General features: G+C 33.7%; 2 protein-coding genes across 8 annotated transcripts in view; one reads left to right on the top strand and one right to left on the bottom strand.

The window, feature by feature from the left end:
- DIP-lambda (Dpr-interacting protein lambda) overlaps nucleotides 1-21,892 on the bottom strand; it is a 136,155-nt gene that overhangs the window by 8,816 nt on the left and 105,447 nt on the right. For 5 of the 7 annotated variants that reach the window (XM_035881304.2, XM_035881303.2, XM_085663136.1 and 2 more), the window contains 3 exons: nucleotides 11,853-11,956; nucleotides 1,364-1,479; nucleotides 943-1,128 (listed from right to left, as the gene is read on the bottom strand). In XM_035881304.2, the coding sequence (XP_035737197.1) occupies nucleotides 943-1,128; nucleotides 1,364-1,479; nucleotides 11,853-11,907 (357 nt within the window). In that variant the 5' untranslated portion in view covers nucleotides 11,908-11,956. Of the gene's footprint in view, nucleotides 1-942; nucleotides 1,129-1,363; nucleotides 1,480-1,853; nucleotides 1,990-11,852; nucleotides 11,957-21,892 lie in introns of those variants that run through there. The other 2 variants (XM_035881308.2, XM_085663138.1) reach the window with 2 other exon arrangements.
- LOC118448258 (luciferin 4-monooxygenase) overlaps nucleotides 2,001-21,892 on the top strand; it is a 134,020-nt gene continuing 114,128 nt past the window's right edge. The window contains exon 1 of the mRNA XM_035881299.2: nucleotides 2,001-2,216. The gene's annotated coding sequence lies outside the window, so the exon portion shown is untranslated. The remainder of the gene's footprint in view (nucleotides 2,217-21,892) is intronic.

Genomic DNA, 21,892 nt, shown 5'->3' with positions numbered 1-21,892 from the left:
AGAGAGAGAGAGAGAGAGGTAGGGCTCCATATACGCTGGTCTATCTTATAGATCGAGGGATCCTTCGCGTTGTGGGAAGCCATATTAAAAAATGTCAAATCAGGCAAATTCGAGGATGAAGACAAGTGGTAGAACGTTTAACAATTCTTTTGAGAACTTCTTCATTTGCGATACTTCTTTCTTTATTATTCTATTTATAACAGCAAATATAATTTAGATAAGATGAATGTTAGATAATTAGGAATCAGTCGACATTCGGAAAGGTCATTCTTTTCCTTTTTTTTTCTTTTCTATTTTTAATCTTTTTTCTTTTTTTTTTTTTATCATCCATTATTATCCATTTTTCGTAAATAACTAAAAGTCTTGTAAAAATTATACGACGATGTTTCTCATATAAAATTTTACATTATATATATATATATATATTTCTTTTGTAATCTACATAATTATTGTACTCGCTTAAAGTTTTATCCTTAAAGTACACCCTTTTGGGCCACCTATTTCCTTTATTCTTCTTCGACCGTAAAAGTTTCGTATTTCCTTTTCTTTCACTCGGCATAACGTGCCTTCTGTAACGAACATTCGACGAACGGTTATAAGGAAAAATAATGGCAAAGTAAAGGAAGGCGGATATTAAAAAGTTACGATACAGGCTTCATCGTGAAATTTCAGAATAGTGACAATATCAGCATGCGTTGTAACTTTTAGTGATAGTCTATTCTTTCTTATCTTTTTTTTCTTTTTTTTACTTTGAAAAGTGCATATGTTTTTAATATTTACGATAGCAATGAACAAGTTAAAAGAATCGTAAAAAATATTTTTCTAGAAATGATCATAGAAAAACATTAAACGGATACGTCCTTCGAAAATATTTTTAAATGATTATATCGATCGAATAAACATTATTAATTAAATTTATTCGAATATCGCATATGAATTTACCTGACTTCGCATTGGATCAGTATTGACTTGACACATGTAGCTACCGGAATCATTCTTCTGAACGTTCGATATGTGCAGCTTCCACGTGTTGTGTCCATTATGAGTGACAGATAGCCGTGGGTTGTGTGTAACCATACGTGTATGTATCGCTAAGATCGCCCTAGAATCCGACTTAATCCAGGCTACCTGCGAATGTTAAATCATGAAAAAAAAAAAAAAAAACAAAATGAAAGCATTTTTATAAATGAAACATAAATAATTAAATTTAATTGTAATTCATAGAAAATTATTACGTGGCATTAATTAAATCGAATTAATAGATTTACTTCGATTAACGAAATTTATCTAAGATGAATTCGTTTTACAAATTGACATACATAGATGCTTATGTATAATTAATAAATATATAAAATTTCTTTACCCTATAGGATTGTAAATGATTCACAACGCAAGTGAACGACACGTCACGTCCCTGGATTACTGTGTGATTTTCCAAAGGGGCTAGGAACTCTGGTATAACTTCCGGGGTAATTTGACCTAAGATATTAATACGAAGTGGTTAGTCCAGTCAGTTTCTTGTTTTCCTTGGAGTTTAATTAAAAGCTTTCGAATATTGAAACGTACATTTCGTAGAATGAAATAATGATTAACGTTGTTAGTTTCATTTACATATGTAGGTAAGGTATGTAGATAATTGTAAAATGGAATACGTCATGGAAAAAGTTCAAATTTAAATAATTCCTGATTTAATCGAAAGAAATAAATATATAAAATAAATATAAAAAATAAATATAAATCGCAAGAAATATTATACGTATATATACATGTATATGTATAGATAACAAATAGATAATAAAGATAAAATGCTTAAGAGCCGAACAACGATCGTCTACGATCTAGTTGCGACTTACTTTAGAACGTGTCGTTTTTCAATACCGTAATTCTGTTTATCGACGTTCAGTGTCCTTTGATCCTTTATATTTTATTTGTTTATTGTATATAAGAACTCCGAGTAAATTCTAAGAATTCGGAGTCCTTGACTGATACGAAATAATAACACGACAGATACGAGATATATAACAAGAAATGTTTAACTTTCGATTGTTTCGATGTTATCTATTGATGTATAGCTACTTTTGACTTTCGTGAGAGTGGGGATACATAAACGTTCGTGACATAATCGTATACGCCAGTCTTCAATAAGCACTCCGAAGGTATACACGTACGGAATCTGTCAGTGAAATCAACGTCGGCCAGATTCAAGAGGATCAAACGTAAGAAAAAGATTTTTGTCTCTTTAAAAAGTATAACTTACATTATAAAAATTGTAATAACAACGAGATAGTAATTGCGTTGCGAAAATTTTCTCGATTCACGATATCTCATTTTAGAATTTATACGGATAAACGAGCACACTCTCTTATATCGATTAGATATATTCAATCTCGAAGAAAGTAATATTCTCTATACCGTTTCTCATAGCTCTTGTATGTACCTACACGATAAAAAGACTAAAAGAGAAATAGAGAAATAGAGAGATAGGTGATGAAAAAGGAAGCGCGCAGTGTTTCGACGCCCATATTCCGCCCTATCGAAATTCTCGTATGCGTTCATGCAAGAAAGGCGATAAATGGAAAAATTCTTCAGTCTCGCATTCGCACTGCCGTTCGAGGACGAACGAATGAAAGTCGAAGAGCGAAGGGAACACGAATGGAGCACGATTTTCATGGCATGGTTTTACGATCGAGATTCGTTCTCTACCGAAAGGTTAAGGGTAGTTGAAAGGGTGGGTAGTTCGAAAGTAGAAAAGGAGGGAGAAGGCATGATCGCTTTTCTCTCTCGCTTAGGAATTCTAATTCTGCGTTAAATTCTTTATTCCGTCGCTCATCGGACATTTGAAAGGAAAAAAAGAAAAAGGAAAAAAGAGGAGGGGAAAAAAAAAAGAAATAAAAAGAAGAAAAAGTAGAAAAAAGAAAGGGCATAAGCATGAATTCGTTTGGAGTTAAAAGTAAGTACGAGAACGTATTCGTGAAAATGAAGTTGAGAAGAAGTTTCCAATATGATATTTTTCATTTCTGATATTTGTTAATTTCTCTTCGAAAGATAAAACGTACAACTTTGATAAAAGATTTGGCATGCAATTATTCTTTTCCCCTATGGATATTTCGTAGCATCGCGTATATACTCGTAGAAAAGCACGCGATGTTGAATGGAATAGTTAGGCTAGTAACATTAGCTAGTGTATTGGAAACTATGCTTGATTATAGAATAGACGTAGATTCTAACAGCGCGTACTACCTCAAACATCTCGAGGTTTAAGGAGACTCTCTACCTCGCAGATTAGCTATTATAACAACCGGTGCTATTGAAACCGGTCAGGAAATTTAATCGAGAAGTTATAACGGTAAATACGCGCGGAAGGTTACGTTGCATTGTTTTAGAATTATGAGAATTAATTCTTCTACCGAAAGAATTTCGAGAGATAAGATAAGATAAACGAAGTATTTGAAAGAAAAGGAAAAAAAAGAAAAAAAAAGAAAGAAAAGAGTACAATCTTAAATATGTGATAAAATTATCCTATATAAAATTTACTTGTTATTTATATATTTTAAGAGTTAATTTTTTATTATACAGAATAGATAAGATATATATATATATATATATATATATATATATATATATATAATTCTTCTACCGAAAGAATTTCGAGAGATAAGATAAGATAAACGAAGTATTTGAAAGAAAAGGAAAAAAAAGAAAAAAAAAGAAAGAAAAGAGTACAATCTTAAATATGTGATAAAATTATCCTATATAAAATTTACTTGTTATTTATATATTTTAAGAGTTAATTTTTTATTATACAGAATAGATAATATATATATATATATATATATATATATATATATATATAAATGTACATATGTTGGAATTGGTTGCGGACTAAAAATCGTAGAACCTTCGTTGAAAGAGTACGTTTATCTTCGCTTCCTTGACTTCATTGCCCGTTGAAGTTCAACGAGGGATGCTTCAAGAAACGTTTGAAACCTCATTCTATTGCTACTTTATCGTCGAGGTCAAAAACAAAAGAAATAGGGGGTTCGATAAAAGAAAAGGGGTTCGGGCTTTAAAAGGTTAACTTTCACAGAAAAGAGAAAAAGAACAAAGTACGTTCATAGCGATTGAAGGGTGAAATGTTACGGTGAATTACCAAAGAGTTCGATTATAATCAATTATTCTCGAATAAGTTAATTAAAATTGTCTAACAATCAAATTGAATATTCGAATCAATTTTTCGAACGTGAGAATTCATTTTGTTTTCTTTTTCCTTCTTTTTTTTTTTTTTTTTTTTATGTCTGCGTCGATTTAAAATCTCCGCAAATTTTTAAGGGATTCTATATTAAAAGTGGAGATTATTCAATTAGTTCGAGTAAAAAAAGAAAAGAAAGAAAAACTAAATTATATAGGATATAAAATGACGACGATTAAGAAGAAAAACGAATGAAAAGATGTTCGATCGTATTTCTTTTTAATTATTTTTTATTTCCTTTCGTTCGATTATAAACAAACAAACGTTCATTTCGTCATTGAGATAAACTCGCCATCATTTATTTTATCAGTAATTAAGTTTCGTTAAATGTTCTATCGAACAAACTGACTTCTCTGATGCGCACTGGTAGAATCCATTACTTGCGGAAGGGTTAAATACCTGATAATACTAAAAGTACACATACAGAGAGAAGGAGAGAGAGAGAGAGAGGAATATATATATATATATATATATATATATATATATATGTATATATATATATGTATTTATCAAAGATCCAAGTTTCCACGATCGACGTGGAACCGTAGAAGTAACTATCGTTCTCAGAAAAGCACCATAGAACTAGTGGATTTAGGAGTTGCTACCTAGATAGACACATACATCCGCAAGTAGATAGATATATACATGCAATTGCATATACATATATATTTATATCTATATAGATAGGTATAAAATGTAATTTTATGTATATATTTATATATATATATATATATATATATATATAAATGTTTATGTATGTATATATATATATATAGAGAGAGAGAGACATAGAGACATTTATATAAGTGTATATCTTTATAGTGTGTCTAAGCTAGGAGGATTCTCCTTTGAAGGAGATAGAATAAGCGAGTAAATGAGCGCAAGAGAAGGAAAAAGAGAAGGAGAAGGAGAAAGAGGTTAAGAAGCAAAAGGAGAGAAAGAGAGAGAAAGAGAGAGAGAGAGAGACGGATTTCTCTTCAGTATACTTATCAGATCGGAGCACGCGCCTATTGATTTTGGCTTAAACGGGGAATCCGACGGTAGATAGAAGTTAGAGTTGAGATGCGGACTACCCTATTTCGATCTCTCTCTCTCTCTCTTCATCTTCTCCTTCTCATCGACACTGTGAGTGATTTTACTACGTGTATCTGTCGATACGAAATCAGTATGTATTATAATAGATATGAAGCACACGTTCATTTCAAGAGGATTATGTTCATAATACGTTGAGAATATTCCTGCTAGTTTGCGATTAATTTTATAGTCATTATCATTATATGAAGTAGCTCAGTCGCAAGAATGCTTAGCTTTACATAGCTTAGTTCAATGTAACACAACATGTAGAAAGTGCTAATATAGATAACTCTCGTCGTCGTATGTTCTCTATATCTAGTTAAATATAATCCTTCATTTAAAATATAATAATAAATGATATGATTGATTATAATATATGGATATTGGGAAAGTGTTTTTCTAAATAAAAAATAATCTATGATTTAAAGCCAATGAATCTTTTATCCTGTTTTTCTTTTTTTTTTTACTTTTCTTTCGTACCAGAAACAACTGAAATTCCGTATAGCATCGTTTTCTCGTCGAGGAAACTTCGAGGTCTCCGAGTGTCTACGAGGAAAAAGGATCTCAATTTCGAATGAAGAAAAATAAAAGAAATTATGGCGGTTTATGCTATAAGTGACTATACCAAGCGGGGGTTGTCTCGTTAGCATAATCCGTTCGTAAGAAGCTGCGATTCAAATGCTATTCTGTTTTCGTAACACACTCTCGGTGAGACATACAAGATGTGTATACGTATTTGCCTCTCTCTTTCTCTCTCTCTCTCTCCCTCTCTCTCTTTCTCTTTGTGTGTGTGTGGATTTACTTGTACGTGTGTATACGTCTTTCCTTTCCCTATCGAGTACCGTATTTCGATTGTTATTTTTCCGAGGCGTTCTCGATCTACAAGAAAAGCGATTCGAATTTTCCCGCGACGAATATTGACAAGGAAGAGAGAGAAAAAGGGAGAGAGAGAGAGAAAGGGAGATAAAGAACTGGGATTGGTTCACATGCAAGGAGACCTTATTTAAAGGTACGATGCTTGTATTAAAATCGTTTTCCGTGAGCAGCTTACATCCGTGAATCCATCTTGAATCTCCCTTCATTCCTTCTATTCTTTCTTTCTTTAGCAATCAATCGTGCGTGTGGCATTTAAAAGAAGAAAAAATAATAAAAAAAAAAAATATCCTATAGGTCGCCATCATTGAGGAGATTGTATCATTGATAAGATCGATAAAACATGGATTTTATTTTGACATGCACTTGTATTTTTCGAGAGAATAATTTCGCTTGATTTTCGAACAATTGATTTTTTTTCTTTTCTTTTTTTTCTCCATTTAATTAAATCAACTGTGTATATACTCATATGAATAAAAAAATGTGTTGTTTCTTTTTCCAAATTTGTAAAATGCATTTGTTGTTTTCAACGATAAAAAAATCGATTTTATTTATTGGAACAGAATCACTTTTTTTTTTTATACACTTTTATTTATACGATCAGTATTTTTATTAATTAATAGCAAATATTTTGTAAAATGTTCGATATACATGAATATTTTGTATATATCAGTATAAATAATTAAGTATCAGTACAAATATTGACCATTTGTTTAAAATACTGATTCAATAAATAGCAGCTTTTTGTATAAACGAGTAGACTTTAAGTTGAAAGTTGTTTTCTCTTTCGCACTCTCTTTCTTTCTTTTAATTACATTTATATCTATTGTTTCATGGATTCTTTATATTTTTCTTCATATATTATTTTTTCTATCTCTTTTTCTCTCTCTCTCTCTCTTTTTTTTTCCATTATTTCCTCGTGTCATTCTCTAAGATTCGTCGAATTCCATGTAGAAAAGGACGACGGAACGAGCGATTCGAGTTTTAAAAACGTACCACGAAATTCCACGGCTTTCGTTCCTTATCTTTCTTCTTTCTTTTTTTTTTCTTTCTTTCTTCTCCTTACTTCACTTTTTTGTTCATCCCTCAAGCACCCTTTTCATTGGCCGGTCCCTTCCTTCATTTCCCTTATTCGCGACGAACGGAATCTCTGAGAAACAAACTACGAACACTCTTACGAGTAGGATTCTACGAGGCATCGTTATTGCCTCTCCTTGAAGTGGAGGATTGTCGCGATTATTTCCAGCATTCGCTTCAACTGCAAAAGTATGCCTCGCGGAATTGCACGTCCCTTTTCACCCTCCTTCACCCTCGCCTTTTCTTCCACTCTACTGTCTTGCTCTCTTTTCTGTTACAGCTGTTTTCTCATAGCTACCAAGCATAAAAGAGAAGAAACAGAATAGACTATATTCGTGAGAAAATCAAGACAGAAAAGGAGGGAGAAAGAGAGTGATAAGAAACACAAGTACGAACGAGTAATAATTGTTTGTTGCCGGTCGAGGAAAGTAAGTTCGCCGCGACTACGTGAAACGAATAATTAGAGTGGGATGAAAATTAAACGATTATCCTGTTTTACGTGTAATAAAATTCTCGTGAAGTCGGTGTAATCGGTTGAGTTAATGTAGACTGTAAATGAAACTTAGGTGACTTTCTTATTTAATATATTCTCAGTAGTATCTTTTTTCTTTTTTAAGAGGGATACATTATCGAATGAAATTAATGTCGAGAAAGTATTTCGATTACTTTGAAATACGTTTGTGTAGTAAATGTTTGATAATAAACATCAAAATCTTTTTACTTTAACTCCGAAAGCAAAATCAAAAAGAATAGTGAAGAATATCGTATATATGGGAGAAGAGAAAAGGATATAAAAAGAAATAGGGTGTGAGAAAGAGAGAGAGAGAGAGAGAGAGAGAGAGAGAGATGGAGAAATAGAGATAGAGAGACAGAGACATGATACATATACATCTCTCTTGCTTTTATTGCAGCGAGAAAAGAGACGCGAGCAGCATCGTTGCTTTGAAAATGGATGCACCGGTAAATGGCGAAGGAGAGGAGAGAAAGAGAGAGTTGAAGAGGAAATCAGAAGCACCGACGATAACGTCGCGAAGTGACGATCACTTGAGCGACGTCGATCGAAGGAACGCGAGCAACCCTGCGAAACGATCGACCATCTGTCGTGAAGATATTGAAAATGGAATTCGAAGAGACGAGCGATGCTTGACGACGACGTTCTTCTTGTCTACCATATTCTCGCTCTTCTCTCTCTCTCTCTCTCTCTCTCTCTCTCACTCTCTTTTTCTTTTCCTATTTCTCTTGTTATCAAGGGATGGTAAATTTTTCGGTGAAAATAAAAAACGAGCCGCTATGTATACGTACAGATATATCTACTTATATATATATACACGAGTACGTATGTATACCTATAAATATATATATATATAGTTCTCACAAAATCTTTGAAAATCGTATTCCTCGGTCATCGAGATATCCTCGAACCGCCATCATAGAAAAGGACTACTTCTCCTAGAGACTCGTAAATTTTATAGGAAAAGCGATGTGACTACTCGATGTGTGGAGCTACTCGATCGTCGATCGCCGATAGGAAAACCGCAGCTCCTAGTTGGGTTTCGACCTTTCGATGAATCTCTCTTTTTTGCATTCTTTCTCTCTCTCTCTCTCTCTCTCTTATTACCTACTATCCTGAAGGATTCCATCTACGAAGCTGAAAAATTTGTAAGCTATCAAAGATCTCTCTTTTCTCTTTCTCCCTAAGTCAGATGGAAATCTTTATGCAACCGATCGACTGCGTACAAGTTCCTCTCGTTTTTCTCGGAAAAAGAATGACAGAGAGAAAAAGAGAGACAGAGAAAGAAAGAGAGAGAGAGAGAGAGAGAGAGAGAGATGCATCGAAATGGTAATTCTTCTTCTTGAAATTTTCTTTCTTACGAAAATAAAGAAATTTGTTTGCTAATAAATGTCAAGTAGTATCGCTTATAATTTTACAATCTGTTAAATAAATTATAAATTACATTATATAAACAAACTATTTTACAATCTGATAAAAAAAAATTAGCCTATAATGTGTTAGAAATGAATAATTGATTCTCAAAATAACGTAAAAACTTTTGACTTGTTCATGTACATCGAGATAAAAAATTTGCAAAATTGGTTCTATTATAACAATGGTATTTGTATATTTAATCGGATAGAGGATAATTTTCCCTTTAAAATGGTCTTTGTTTCATGTCTCTACGACTTTCCGTTGCGAAGATATCGCCATCCAAATATTTTCATTCATATTTCGCGTTCGTAGTACTACATAGTAGTAATAGTAAAAAAATTGTACGCGACGTAAATTCCTGGAATTTATGTAGGTCACTAGGCCTATGTCCATATTTGGAATATTATAAGTCGGTCAGTGTGTCAAAGTAAATCTTTTTCCTTTAAGTGGCTATATCTTCGGAACTAATGGTCGTAGAGACTTGAAACAAAAACCATTTTAAATGTAATTTTTTTGTTTATTTCATCATCCTATCGGTTAATAAATAATAAACAATTGTTTATAAACAATTTTTATAAACAATTTTTTTCTCGAATGAAAAAATTTTTTAACGAAGACTAAATCAAAGATTTATTTATTTCATCTTCGATGATATGAAAGACAATTTAAAAATTTATATACAGGGTGCGTCACTATTTATTGTTAAATAAAATAACTTTTTAATCTTTGACTTTGGGATAAAATCTTTTATATCGATTTGATAACATGTTATGTCGTCTTGTTAAACAGTATATATAACATTTAAAATATTATAAAATAACAAATAATAATTTTATAAACAATTTCATAAAAAAAAATATTTTATACATAAATAATTACTGTCTTGTATACATCATCTTGTATATTTTATTATGTTATAAATTAAACAATTACAAATTGTTTAAATAATATTAATAGAAAAAAAGAAGCTAACTTGCAAAAATATCGATACGTAAGCTCAGATCTATCCAAATATATTTCTTTTTCTTAATTTAAGAGAAGAAACTTGTTTTTCTTGACGATTAAAATAAGAATGAAGAGGATAGACTTATATGAATATTTTCTAAATAGGTCGTTTGATGTATCGATGTATACCTTGAACGAATTAAAAGTCGATTAGCTCGATATCCTCGTCGGATAGCTTTTTAACGCTTCCCTATCGGTCTAAAAAGCTCGCTCGCTCACTTTTAGTTGGTGCAGGAGCTTGGGAAAAAGGGTGGGACTTGAACTATCCACCAAGTTGGAGGCCGTGTGCCCGAGTAAATCACCGTGGATTTAAGTGGATTCTGCAAACTCCTCCTTCTCTTTTCCTCTTCCATCTTTACTAGTCCTTTCCTTCGGCCTCGTTCTCCCTCTCTCTCTCTCTCTCTCTCTCTCTCTCTCTCTCTCTCTCTCTTTGTCCCTCATTCTCTCCATTTCTATCTGTTTCTCTCTTTCGTTTTCTCTGCATCGACCACGACAATGTATCGTTCGTTGCATAGAAGTCCATTGCAAAAGAAACGATACCGCAACGCGTCTACTACTATGTTCACTAAATAGATTCACTCACATACCTACTCTTTTTATATAAGTCTATTACTTTTTCTATCTTATCTTATCTCTCTCTCTCTCTCTCTCTCTCTCTCTCTCTCTCATTCATTCACTTACTCACTCACTCTCTGTCTCTCTTTTCTCATCTCTCTTCCAATATTTTTTTTTCTCTTTTTAGTCTCTGTGTACTCAGGATTACTCAACATTCGACGATGTTCTCAATCCAATCATTCTTCTTTCTCTCGACGGCTCTTTAAATCTTCTTCGGATCGTTTTCCTTCGTATTTAAGATTTTACCTAGTTCCTAATCGGGGATTAGGGAAATGTGTGATTCCGGATTTCCTAAGATTTATCGGAGGATTTTGGTTTGTTGATCGAAGTCGAAGGTGAATTGTAATTTTAAATTATATCGTTAGAGATCTTATTTATTTATTGTAATCATTATAAAGTGATAAAGTGTTAGGATTTAAAAGAGAAAACTCGTGTAAATGAATATATTGTTATTTGTTTCACGCGATTGTATTCCAAGTTCTTTATTTTTTTTTTTTCTTACTTCTATCTCTATCTTTTGGATAGTTGATTGTCTCGTCTTCTGGTCTATCTTTAGAAAACTGGGAAAATCGTTTACGAGAGAAACGACAGAAAGAAAGCTTCAGTGGTCGCATCTGCAGCGTTCTCATGAAAGTCATGTGCCGGAAGGTGGCGCAATGCGAACGTGAACTTTCAATTTGCGGCTTTCTTTCTCTTTCTCTCTCTCTCTCTCCCTCTCTATCTATCTATCTCTCTCTCAAGTCCTCTCTTCTTTTTTTTCTTCCCAGTACTCCTACTATTTTTCTTTCACTTTCTTTATCTATTTTCTTTTATTTTTATTTTTTTTCCCCCCTTTTTTTTCCTATACATCTATTCCGTCCAAAGACAAAAGTACTTCTTATTTACAAAGTCAGCTGTGTAAGATTGATTTTTTTTTTTTAACTTTTTGAAGAGTTTTTCAATGACATTTAGATAAGATTTCTAAAGTATTGGAAAATTTACGAACGAATTTCGAATGTAGAATAAAAGGGATAAAGGAAAAGAGAAACTCACATAAGCAAAGTTGTAGAACCGCGGCGAAGAGGGCTGCGAGTTTCCGTGCTGCCATGAGAATGCACCAGTTTGTTGATGAATCTTCGGGACAGCTGGTCGATTATCTGTAAGAAAGAGAAATTCTTTCTACTTTAGAAAAGATCTTGGTAAATGTATACAACAATGCTCACGCTTGTGTTATTACTATGGGATTTCATTTCGAATTTGTCAGACGGATATGGTCATTCGTCATGGAGAAAAATAAAACTTGTTATCTTGTTTATTATTATTATTATTATTACTATTTGTAAGATCGTTACAATTTATCTTAAGTATGTTATCGATCATAAAATCATCTTAGAGTCAGAGGATCTTTGAGAAAATCATTTAACCATACTTATCTCGCATACTCCCATTGTCACGTTGAAGGCAAATAGGGTACCTCATTGCATTCGCTACGAACACGAAACTTTAGTCATCCATTAGAATTAGTGTGCAAGAGAGGAGGGAGTAACGTTCTTCGTTACTTTCGTATGACGCTAGGAGAGCTTCCGATTCGTAATTTCGTGATTTTAGATGTTATGAGATCTATAAATGTGGCTAGAGGAAAAGAAGAAAAGGAAACGTTTGATGATACATGTATATCTATCAATGATAAATTGAAATTAGTTTTGCAACGTTTATTTCATGAAGGAAATTAATTATATCTCTTCTCGAAAGAACGCTACTATAATCGAACGTAATTACATCTCTCTCTCTCTCTCTCTCTCCCTCTCTTTCCCACTTTTGCATCCTGTAGCCTTGTTTATTTTTTTTTTTTTTTCACAACCGACTGCATCCTTCCGTACAGTTCGTGAAGTTAAATGCTTGCGAAAGTTTAACTTAATCGAAAGTTTTTCATCGCGAATTCTTTTTAATTCGATCAATTCGACGCTACTACTCGCGAAATTAATCGAGCAATGAAACCAACCCCTAGACATTGAATTCTAGCCGACTACAATGGCGCTACCGATCGCTCGGTCCTGTTCAAACAGTTTTCAATGAGATTACGGGAGGCGACGAAGAGTTTAAAGCGCTTCTTCCATACAGCTTAAATTCATCTGACGGATTACGATGCCACGAATACGATGGCTTTGATCGTTCATCGTTAACAACGATTTTGCTTTTGCTTTCGACAAATTTTATCGTTTTTCTACTTATTAAAAATTTGCGAGAACACGATCCTTCGAAAAGAAATCGTTCGTTCGGTTAACGGAGATAAAAAATTGCATGAAGTCGAATTAACCGAGAAAGTTTAGCCGTGATAAGCGGCTCGCTTTGAATTATTAAGAACACCCAGTGGACTTAGTGGCTAGTGGAAAGTTTTTAAAAAAGAAGGGTTTTCGAATGCTGAGTTATTCGTATCTCGGAGCTTCTAAAGCTCTAAAAAGCTCTCGCACGAATAAGAATAAGAATATGAAAGAGAGAGGGAGAGAGGAAAGAAGAAAGGTAAGAGGGAAGGAAAAGGAAGGAACCCACGTCCGGAGTAATTAATGACACTCATAGTTATCCTATCACCGATTAAAGGAGTCCCTTGGTGTGCAGCCGGTAGCTCGTTATTTCGACGCCGTTGGAAATCGCACAGCATCGTCGTCGTCGTCGTCCTCGTCGTCGTCGTCGTTGTCGTCATCGTCTTCGCCGTCTTTTTCCTCTTCCTCCACCACCAATACCACAACTATCTATCCCTTTCTTCCTCCCTCCTTTGCCTCTTATACGTGGCTTTAACGAACGCTCGGGCATGAACAATGAAGCGTAAAATGCAATTAAGCATTAACGACGCACGAGGACGAGAGCATTCGTCGCATTTCTCCCATCTTACTATAAATTATTATCCAACGCGATAGAGCTTCAAATTTCTAAAAGAATCATTGCGAAAGTAATACGTGAAAATCAGAAAGATCGAACTTCTTTTCCTAGAACGGTAGCTATCAGTGAAGTCGATTCGATTTTGCCTCTTTCGAAGATTGGAGATAGGAAAGGAAGAGAGAGAGAGAGAGAGAGAGAGAGAGAGAGAGAGAAAGAGAGGGACAGAAAGAGATGATGGAGAGCGAAGAGAAAAATGGAAACTGAAAAGCAACGATAGAAAAAGCTCGCAAAGATGAAATCGAAGGCACGCGGGAGACGAAGAGGAATAAGAATAAGGAATGGCGGCGAACGAGAACCGATAGATTGCGTGTGAGAAGATGGAGAGGAAAAGAGAAAGAGAGAGAGAGAGAGAGAGAGAGAGAGTCGAGGAGACGCGATTGATTTATGGTAAAAAGAGGCCGTGAAGCACGGTAAGTGGGCTATTTTTCAATGAGCCCGCCGGATGTATCCCTATGGGGAAAATGGAATTTTGAGCGGTTCGCGGTCGTGTGTAGACGGAGAATGGAGGGTTTGATAGTACGAAGCGACGAAGGGGATGAAGGTAGGTTTCGAATTGAGCTAGGAGTAGCGTATCAAAAGCCACGGATACCCGTCCGATACGTGTCTTGGTCACCCTTCGCTGATTTTAGAGATACTACTACCTACGTGAGTATATATATATATATATATATATATATATATATATATATATATGTACGTATGTATACAACGTAAAGTCGCACACGTAAAATCACAACGTAGAGGCTAAGGTTTACGCTCGTGTCTTTTGGAGATCCTGGACTAGAGGAGTGGAAATATTTGAAAAGTGGGGGTAAATCTTGGCAAAAAGTAAGTTATGACCTTTCTACCTTAACCATCATCCTTCCTTCATTTCCTTTTCTTTATTTCTCTCTCTCTCTCTCTCTCTCTCTTTTTGTCTGCGCTTTTCTATGTCTGTATGAATGTATGCATGAGATACGAACTTTATGCTTTATGCATTGAACGCAGTGGCGATAAGGAGTGGTAGAGTAGCAACGAGACTACCGCACCGTAACTCGTCCTCTTTCGCATCTTCTTCTTTCTCTTCTTCCCTCTCCTCCCTCATCTTCTTCTTCTTTTCCTTCCCTTTACCTTCTTCTCCTTCTCTATTTTCGTCTTCCTCTCGTCTTCGTTCTCGTCGAGCACGTGAAAGCGTTTTATCGCACGATCTATGAATCTTCTTGGAGTCTACCCTGACTCCCGACGATTTTTATACGTTCCCGGTTTTCGGTGAGATTCGGATCCCGTCTCTCGCTATCGCCGAGGTTTATGCCGTTGCTCTTTTTGTTCTATCGAAAAGGGAAGAATCGGCCTGTGTGTTCAAGTGGATCCTGGCTTTCGATCAAGTCGACTTTTCAACGTCGACGAATGAGATAGATGATATTTGCTTGGAAAGTTTTCTATTTGATTATCGTATTACACATTACAAATATTTATTTTTCAATTAAATCATCTCTACGTGTAACAAATAATATTTATCAATGAAACGTATTAATTATATATATATATATATATCTCTTATTTGTCTTATTTATAATAGTAATCATATTAAACGTCAAGTCAAAATTTTTAAGAGGGAATACACCAAATTTGTAATATCTACGAAAGATAATTCATAATATACATATATCCTGAATGGCGTTTTAAATGATCTAGAAAATGTTTTAAATGATATAACGTGGGCAGAAATTTTGTCATTCGAGTGCTTCCGGCATTTCTTCCTTCCTTTCCAACGTTGTAATTTCCGAAAGAATAAAGAGGAAGACTCAGGGAGAGATAAAGGAAAAGAGAGAAAGAGAGATGCAAATCTTTGATATTAGAAATATCTCTTCTGATGATGGTAAAGAGAGAAAGAGAAAGAGAATCAGGGAGAGAGAAATTGGAAAGGGTAAAACAATCGGACAAGTGGTAGACGGTAATTACGTAAACCACGTCACCTTGCGGCGAGTAATAACTGTCTCCTTTTGAAATGTAGAGACAGTTAATTTAACACTTTAATCGCCGTCCACGACACCAATGGATGGATTGCTGTCAGGCTACGAGCCCGGAAGGGCTCTCGCTTGAAAATGAATAAGAACTTGGGAAAGGGAAAGGGACAGAGTACGGGAAAGGGGGAATGATGGAAAGGGGATGAACGAAGAGAAGAAGAAGAAGAAGAAGAAGAAGAAGAAACAAAAGAATAAAAAGGGAAAAAAAATAGAAATGAGGGAAGAAACGTAAACCATGGATAAATATTTTATTTCCTTCCAACATCTCTCTTTCTCTCTTTTTTTCTTTCTTTCTTTCTTTCTTTTTTCCTCTTTCTTTTTTTTTTTTTTTTTTAATCTTTGAAAAAGTTTAAGATGGTCGCCTCGAGTGCAAATGAATTATTACTTATGTTATTATTGTTTAAGGATGTGCCTCGAAATGATGGTATCTTGCAATTGTGAAAGTTGAGCGATGGCTCGCACAAAGTAATCCGTTTACATTGTTCTTTACGAGTCTTCCTCTTGTTTCATTTTTTCCTTTCTTTTCTTTTTCTGTTTTGTTCTTTTATCTTTTTTCTCTTTTATCTTTTCTTTTCTTTTTTTGTTCATTTCGTACTACAAAATGACGCGATGCTGTATCGTAATTTTAAATACTTACATAAGTACGTATATATACACATACACACATTCCACGTACGTACGTACTTAGTGTCTATACCGAAGCATCACATAGTGTTAGCACTTACTTCGAAATATGTGTCCGATTATTATCATTATTATCGTTACAAAAGCGAATTCAATGGCGGGTAATTATCCAAAGTCCGTGAAACGTTTCACGGGAACAATCGCAATTACGATTACGATTCTGAAATAGGTTAGTCTCATTTATCGTTGAGACCAAGATAAAAAATTAAAGAAAATGGAAATCGATCTTGCAAATACGATATATCGTGCTACTTTAATAAGATCCTAAATTAAATGCATCAAACAAATCTTTTTCTTTTTCTTTTTTTTTTTTTTTTTTTTTTTTTGTTTGAACGTTAATATCGATTCGGTGGGTAAACGTGATATCCTTGGAAATCTTTTTTTCCTTGTGTGCGTGCGTGTATGTTCTTTAGAATGAAACTAATAAAAAGGAAAAGTAAAAAGTGTTTTCTAGCGTAGTGAGCTAAAAGATCTCGGTATAAAAAAAAATGAAAGAAAAATAAAGATGGTAAAGAGAATAGACTCAAAGAAATAGAGAGAGAAAGAGAGAGAGACCAAGAAAAGTTTTTTACTCGAGTAAAAAAAATTGAGGATACATTTCTTCTTTCCTTTGTTGATATTAATGGATGTCGTTGTCAAGAAGAAAGATCTTTTAGAAAGGCAAACTAACCTATGCGTTATAGCTTTAAAACGCAAAGTCAACTTTGTTAAGCCGATCTTAGATAATCGTTCTCTCCAACATATGTACATATATAGTTAATACGAAATATTATATTATTAGAACTATTATAGGCTTATATGTTAACAGAGAATTAATTGTTCATGTAACAAGTTATATGTAGCTTTAAGTTCATGGTTTCTAAAAAGAAAAGAGAAAAAAATATTTTAAAGCGAAACCAACAAACGAACAAACAAAAAGAGAGACAGAGAGAGAGAGAGAGAGAGAGAGAGAGAGAGAGAGAAGGACGATAACGAAATAATATGAAAAATTATACTAAGAAAATATTATGTGTCTCAAATGGAATTAAACCAATTGATGTAAAGTCGATTAATTCGATGCTACTTACGATCGAAGTTTCAAGTACGCGATAAGAAGGAGACATCAATTCGAGAGCCGACTCGATAGAAACCTCCTCTACGCGCGAAAACTTCTTTTGAGCAAGCAAACTTTTCGAAATAGTCGGCGCTTGGAATTCATACGAATTTCCGAATCATACGTAGAGGTACCTATCTCGAGTCGGGAAATGGTTGGTAAAAAGTTTACGCACGATATATGCACTTTCTACGATCTCTTCTAACTCATTCGAAATTACGCTGGCAAACTTCTTCGAAGAATAAGAAAATTCCGACCTCTATTTGACTACCTATACCTACCTCCTCGTATACTCCTCAAAGTTTGAAGCACTATATATTTCATAGATGAAGTTAAGTTTCTCTCGTAGACATAGTAATTACTTTCTCGTAAACTTACTTTTCAAGTGAAGACGAATCGATATATTATTTTACGAGAGTTTATTTTACGATCAAATGACACCATATAATAAGCTATACAACAATATAATAATCTATTTATATCTAAATACATCGAACAAGTTTTATATTTGAATATAATATGTTTGTATAAATTATATAACGATTTGACGTTATTATCGATAAATGTAGAAAAGAAAAAAAAAAAGAAAAAAAAAAAAAAGAAAATCTTACGGAAGTTTGAAACGAGTTAATTATTAATCGATTTAGAAAATCGTTTCATTTTCATTTTATGTCATGTCAAATGTTGTGAAACATTTCTCTATTACAAAAGTCATATTCCACGATATCGATCAAATATCAAAAGACAATTTAATTTTTGCGAGAATCGAATCGAATGAGATAGCAGTACAATGGAACGAAATAAAACGAAACAAAATTGAATACGATATAACGCGAACCAAAACGTGAGTTCTATAACAGTGGTCGCTCTTTAACCATATCTAGTGGTCCAGTTGGAATTTTCCGACGTATCCGACGAAATTTTCGCGCGTTGTTAGAGGCGCGAGCGCACGCGGAACGACGATTATCGTTTCGCCGTGGTAAACCGTTTGTCTGCGCGACATAATTCATGCCACGGCATATGCCGCAGCGACACGCTCGCAGATGTAATTGCGGTGTTTACGCCTGCGGATGAAAAGATAATGCTCCCGTGTTTCGGATAGAAGAGAGAGAGAGAGAGAGAGAGAGAGAGAGAGAGAGAGAGAGAAAGAGAGAGAGAGAGATAGTGTGTTCATGTTCGTATATATGTGTGTATATGGAGGAGGAGAGGCTTGTGTATCTTACGTGGCTTGAATTTTTCTGATATACATTCTGATTTATCGCATTGTTTATAATACCTAATACAATAAGAAATTAAGGTTTAACGATAACGTGATTATTTCCAACTTTTTTTTCCTTAAGATAGTATTAAAAATGTACGATCAACGTTCATTCATAAATTATTGTCTTTTTAATCGGTACGATCTGATATCACGGTAAAGATTTTTTTTAAATATAAAAGAAAAAAAGAAATGAAAAAAGAAAGAGAAATGACTATCATCGAGTTATTCGTTATGAAGGAAGTATCAAAGAACGAGTTTATTCGAAGAAAGACGAAGTTCTATGAGAAAAACTTTTTTAAATTCGTTAAAGCTATCGAGTCTTTTGTGATATTTTCAAGACTTTCAAGAATTCCCGGCTTCGAATGATATTGAAAATGACTCGAGATTCAACGGTTACTAAATTGCACTTGAGAACTTGCATAAGAAAATAATTCAATGCACGTCGGTACTGGATTCTCGAAAGTATCAGCGATATAACTTTAACAATTAGATTTTTTAAAAAAGAAAAAAAAATAGGTAAAATATCGTTCGTAAAGATAGAGTTTATCGCGATGAGAAGTTTGAAATAAACGAAGTACGATTTCTATTCGTAATATTTTTCTATTTTTTTTTTTTTTTTTTTTTTTCTTTTATCTTAAAGATAAATCGTATAACATCAGTCGGGTCCGTAGGAAAATATAGATATACGTTATTCGATAAATTTTACGTACCGTTCGTTCCAATTTGTCGATCGAATTTCCACAATATTTCTTGTCGTCCTTCTCTCGAAGGGTTTCTCATTAAGCTCTAAGTAAAAGGAAAAGAACAGAAAAAAAAACAAGAAAAAAAAAAAGAAGAAGGAAACGAAACTCTGACACTGAAGAAGAGAAAGAAAGTGTATAGCCGGTGTGCATTTTGTTTCACCTGTCCGATACTACGGAAAGTAAATAAATTTGTCCCTTTCACAAATGGTTATTTACTGTTCTCTTTTTCTTTTCTTTTTTCTTTCTCCTTTTTTTTTTTTTTTTTTTATTTTTTTTTATTTTTTTATCGCTCTCTCCTCAACAAAGGTTGGTCTCTAACATCGATTCGATAAGAGACGAGCCAAGAAGAACGACGTTATTTTATCCCTTTCAAATTATCCATTAGAAGAGTTTTAAATAATTTGTATTCAATACCGCTTGGCAACCCTCGTAATCCGTTTCACGAAGGAGTTCTACGAATTTTAAATGATATAATCGTATGATCCTTTCTTCTTTAACAACTTCCCTTAGTTATAACAATCTTCAAATAGATCTAGGGATAATCCTTTCTGACGTATACGATATGAAATATTTATTAAATCGATCAATTATTCTTATTGTCGAAATACGACCATAATTTTGATCGATATAATACGAAATAAGTGATTCTTATACCATTATTAATCGATTGTATATAAATTATTAGAGTGTTCACGTATATCTTTTTTTCTTAAATACTTTTTTTCAATCATTACACAATTCTTTTTTCAATATTGAATTATACACGAATTCAATGTTACAATTACCGCCAGATATTTTGCACGTATGATCGAAAAAAAAAGAACGACGATATTCAAGAGAAAATATATTAACGAGGAATCGAATTTACGGATCATTGCTTATCTAAAATGAAGGAAAAGGAAAAAAGAAAAAACATGAAAAAAAAAAAGAAAGAAAGAAAGAAAAACTAAATCTATATCCGATATCGAAAGGTTAAGTTTTTAAAACGATTTATCGTTTGTTCGTTCATTCGTTTATTCGTTGTTGAGTAGTTGAAAGAACGGACGCAGTGCCATTCGATAAATTTTATGAAATCGAGAGAAACGAAAGAACATTCGCTTGACTGGTCCATACGACGATGGCAGGAGGCTGGAGAGGAATAGTCTCGAGGCCACCTTGTTCAGCCTCCCTCGACGATACCGACGTGTACTCGTGTATGTTGTTACCTGCTTTTGACAGGACGGATCGGAGTTATTCGATCGGTCGAAACATGGCCAAAGAAAGAGGGACAGGGTTAAGTGAATAGAAAGGATTATTTCATATTGTATCGTGTCTCCTCGTGTATTACCACATTTTAATCTGAATAAATTAGAATTTAAATGTAATACGTACAAACGTTACTGTCAAAATACCAGAAAAGTTATTTTATAGAATGACCGTTTATGAAGTCAATTAACTCTTAACTCTTTACCGTATACAATTATAATTATTTCTTTAGATATACTACCTATGCATTTCGTGAAATAACAACGATAACATTCCATGTAATATCTAGATATTTCACATGCCATTTAATTTATAAATAATGTTTGCTTTACAGTTCAAATCAAATTATTAATTTTATAGAATAACTGAACTCTCTCTCTCTCTCTCTTGATATATATATATATATATATATATATATATATATATATATATTCAACAAAAATTCAATTAGAATAGAGAAGATAAAAAAAAAAGGAATGAATATTTATGAGGAATATATGTTATATTTTTCAGATAGATATATTGCATGTATACATACGTATGTATGTATGTATATATAAAGTGATATTATATGATAACAGATAAGTCAAACTATACGTACTTAAACGTGATAAGAAGACGAGCAATATACTGAGACACAAAATGAGTTAGGGAACATAAAGTATCATGGAAAAACGTCGAGACTCGTATTACAAGAGAGAAAGAAAAAGAGAAAGAAGGAAAAAAGAGCGTGAGAGGATAGAGTAATAGAGAAAACGAGTATATATGAGTATGTGTAAATATATATATATATATATATATATATATATATATATATATATTATTGAAAAGCCGCACCCTCTAGCTTCGAGTTCGCTTAATAATTCTGGACTCTACCTCCGCTTCGATAATATCTATCGAGGGTAAAGTAAACACGTTCGCGAGGATACACGCTCGCCATAGAAATCTAATAAGTTACGTTCTTCCTTTATAGGGAACCCACCCCTTTCCTATCCAGCCACGGTCTCCATCTTTCAAGCTTGAAATTCGCGTTTCATTTAACCCCGTGCCTTTTACTCTTTCTCCTTCTCTTTTGCTTCCCTCCACCTCCCTACCTTTCTCTCTGTTTCTCTCTCTCTTTCTCA

The sequence above is a fragment of the Vespa mandarinia genome, chromosome 20 (assembly GCF_050613455.1).
Source record: "Vespa mandarinia isolate Hongniang chromosome 20, ASM5061345v1, whole genome shotgun sequence".
In the NCBI taxonomy this organism is placed as follows: domain Eukaryota; kingdom Metazoa; phylum Arthropoda; class Insecta; order Hymenoptera; family Vespidae; genus Vespa; species Vespa mandarinia.
Note: the sequence above shows the minus strand (reverse complement) of the source record. Positions and strands in the feature narration are given on the sequence as shown.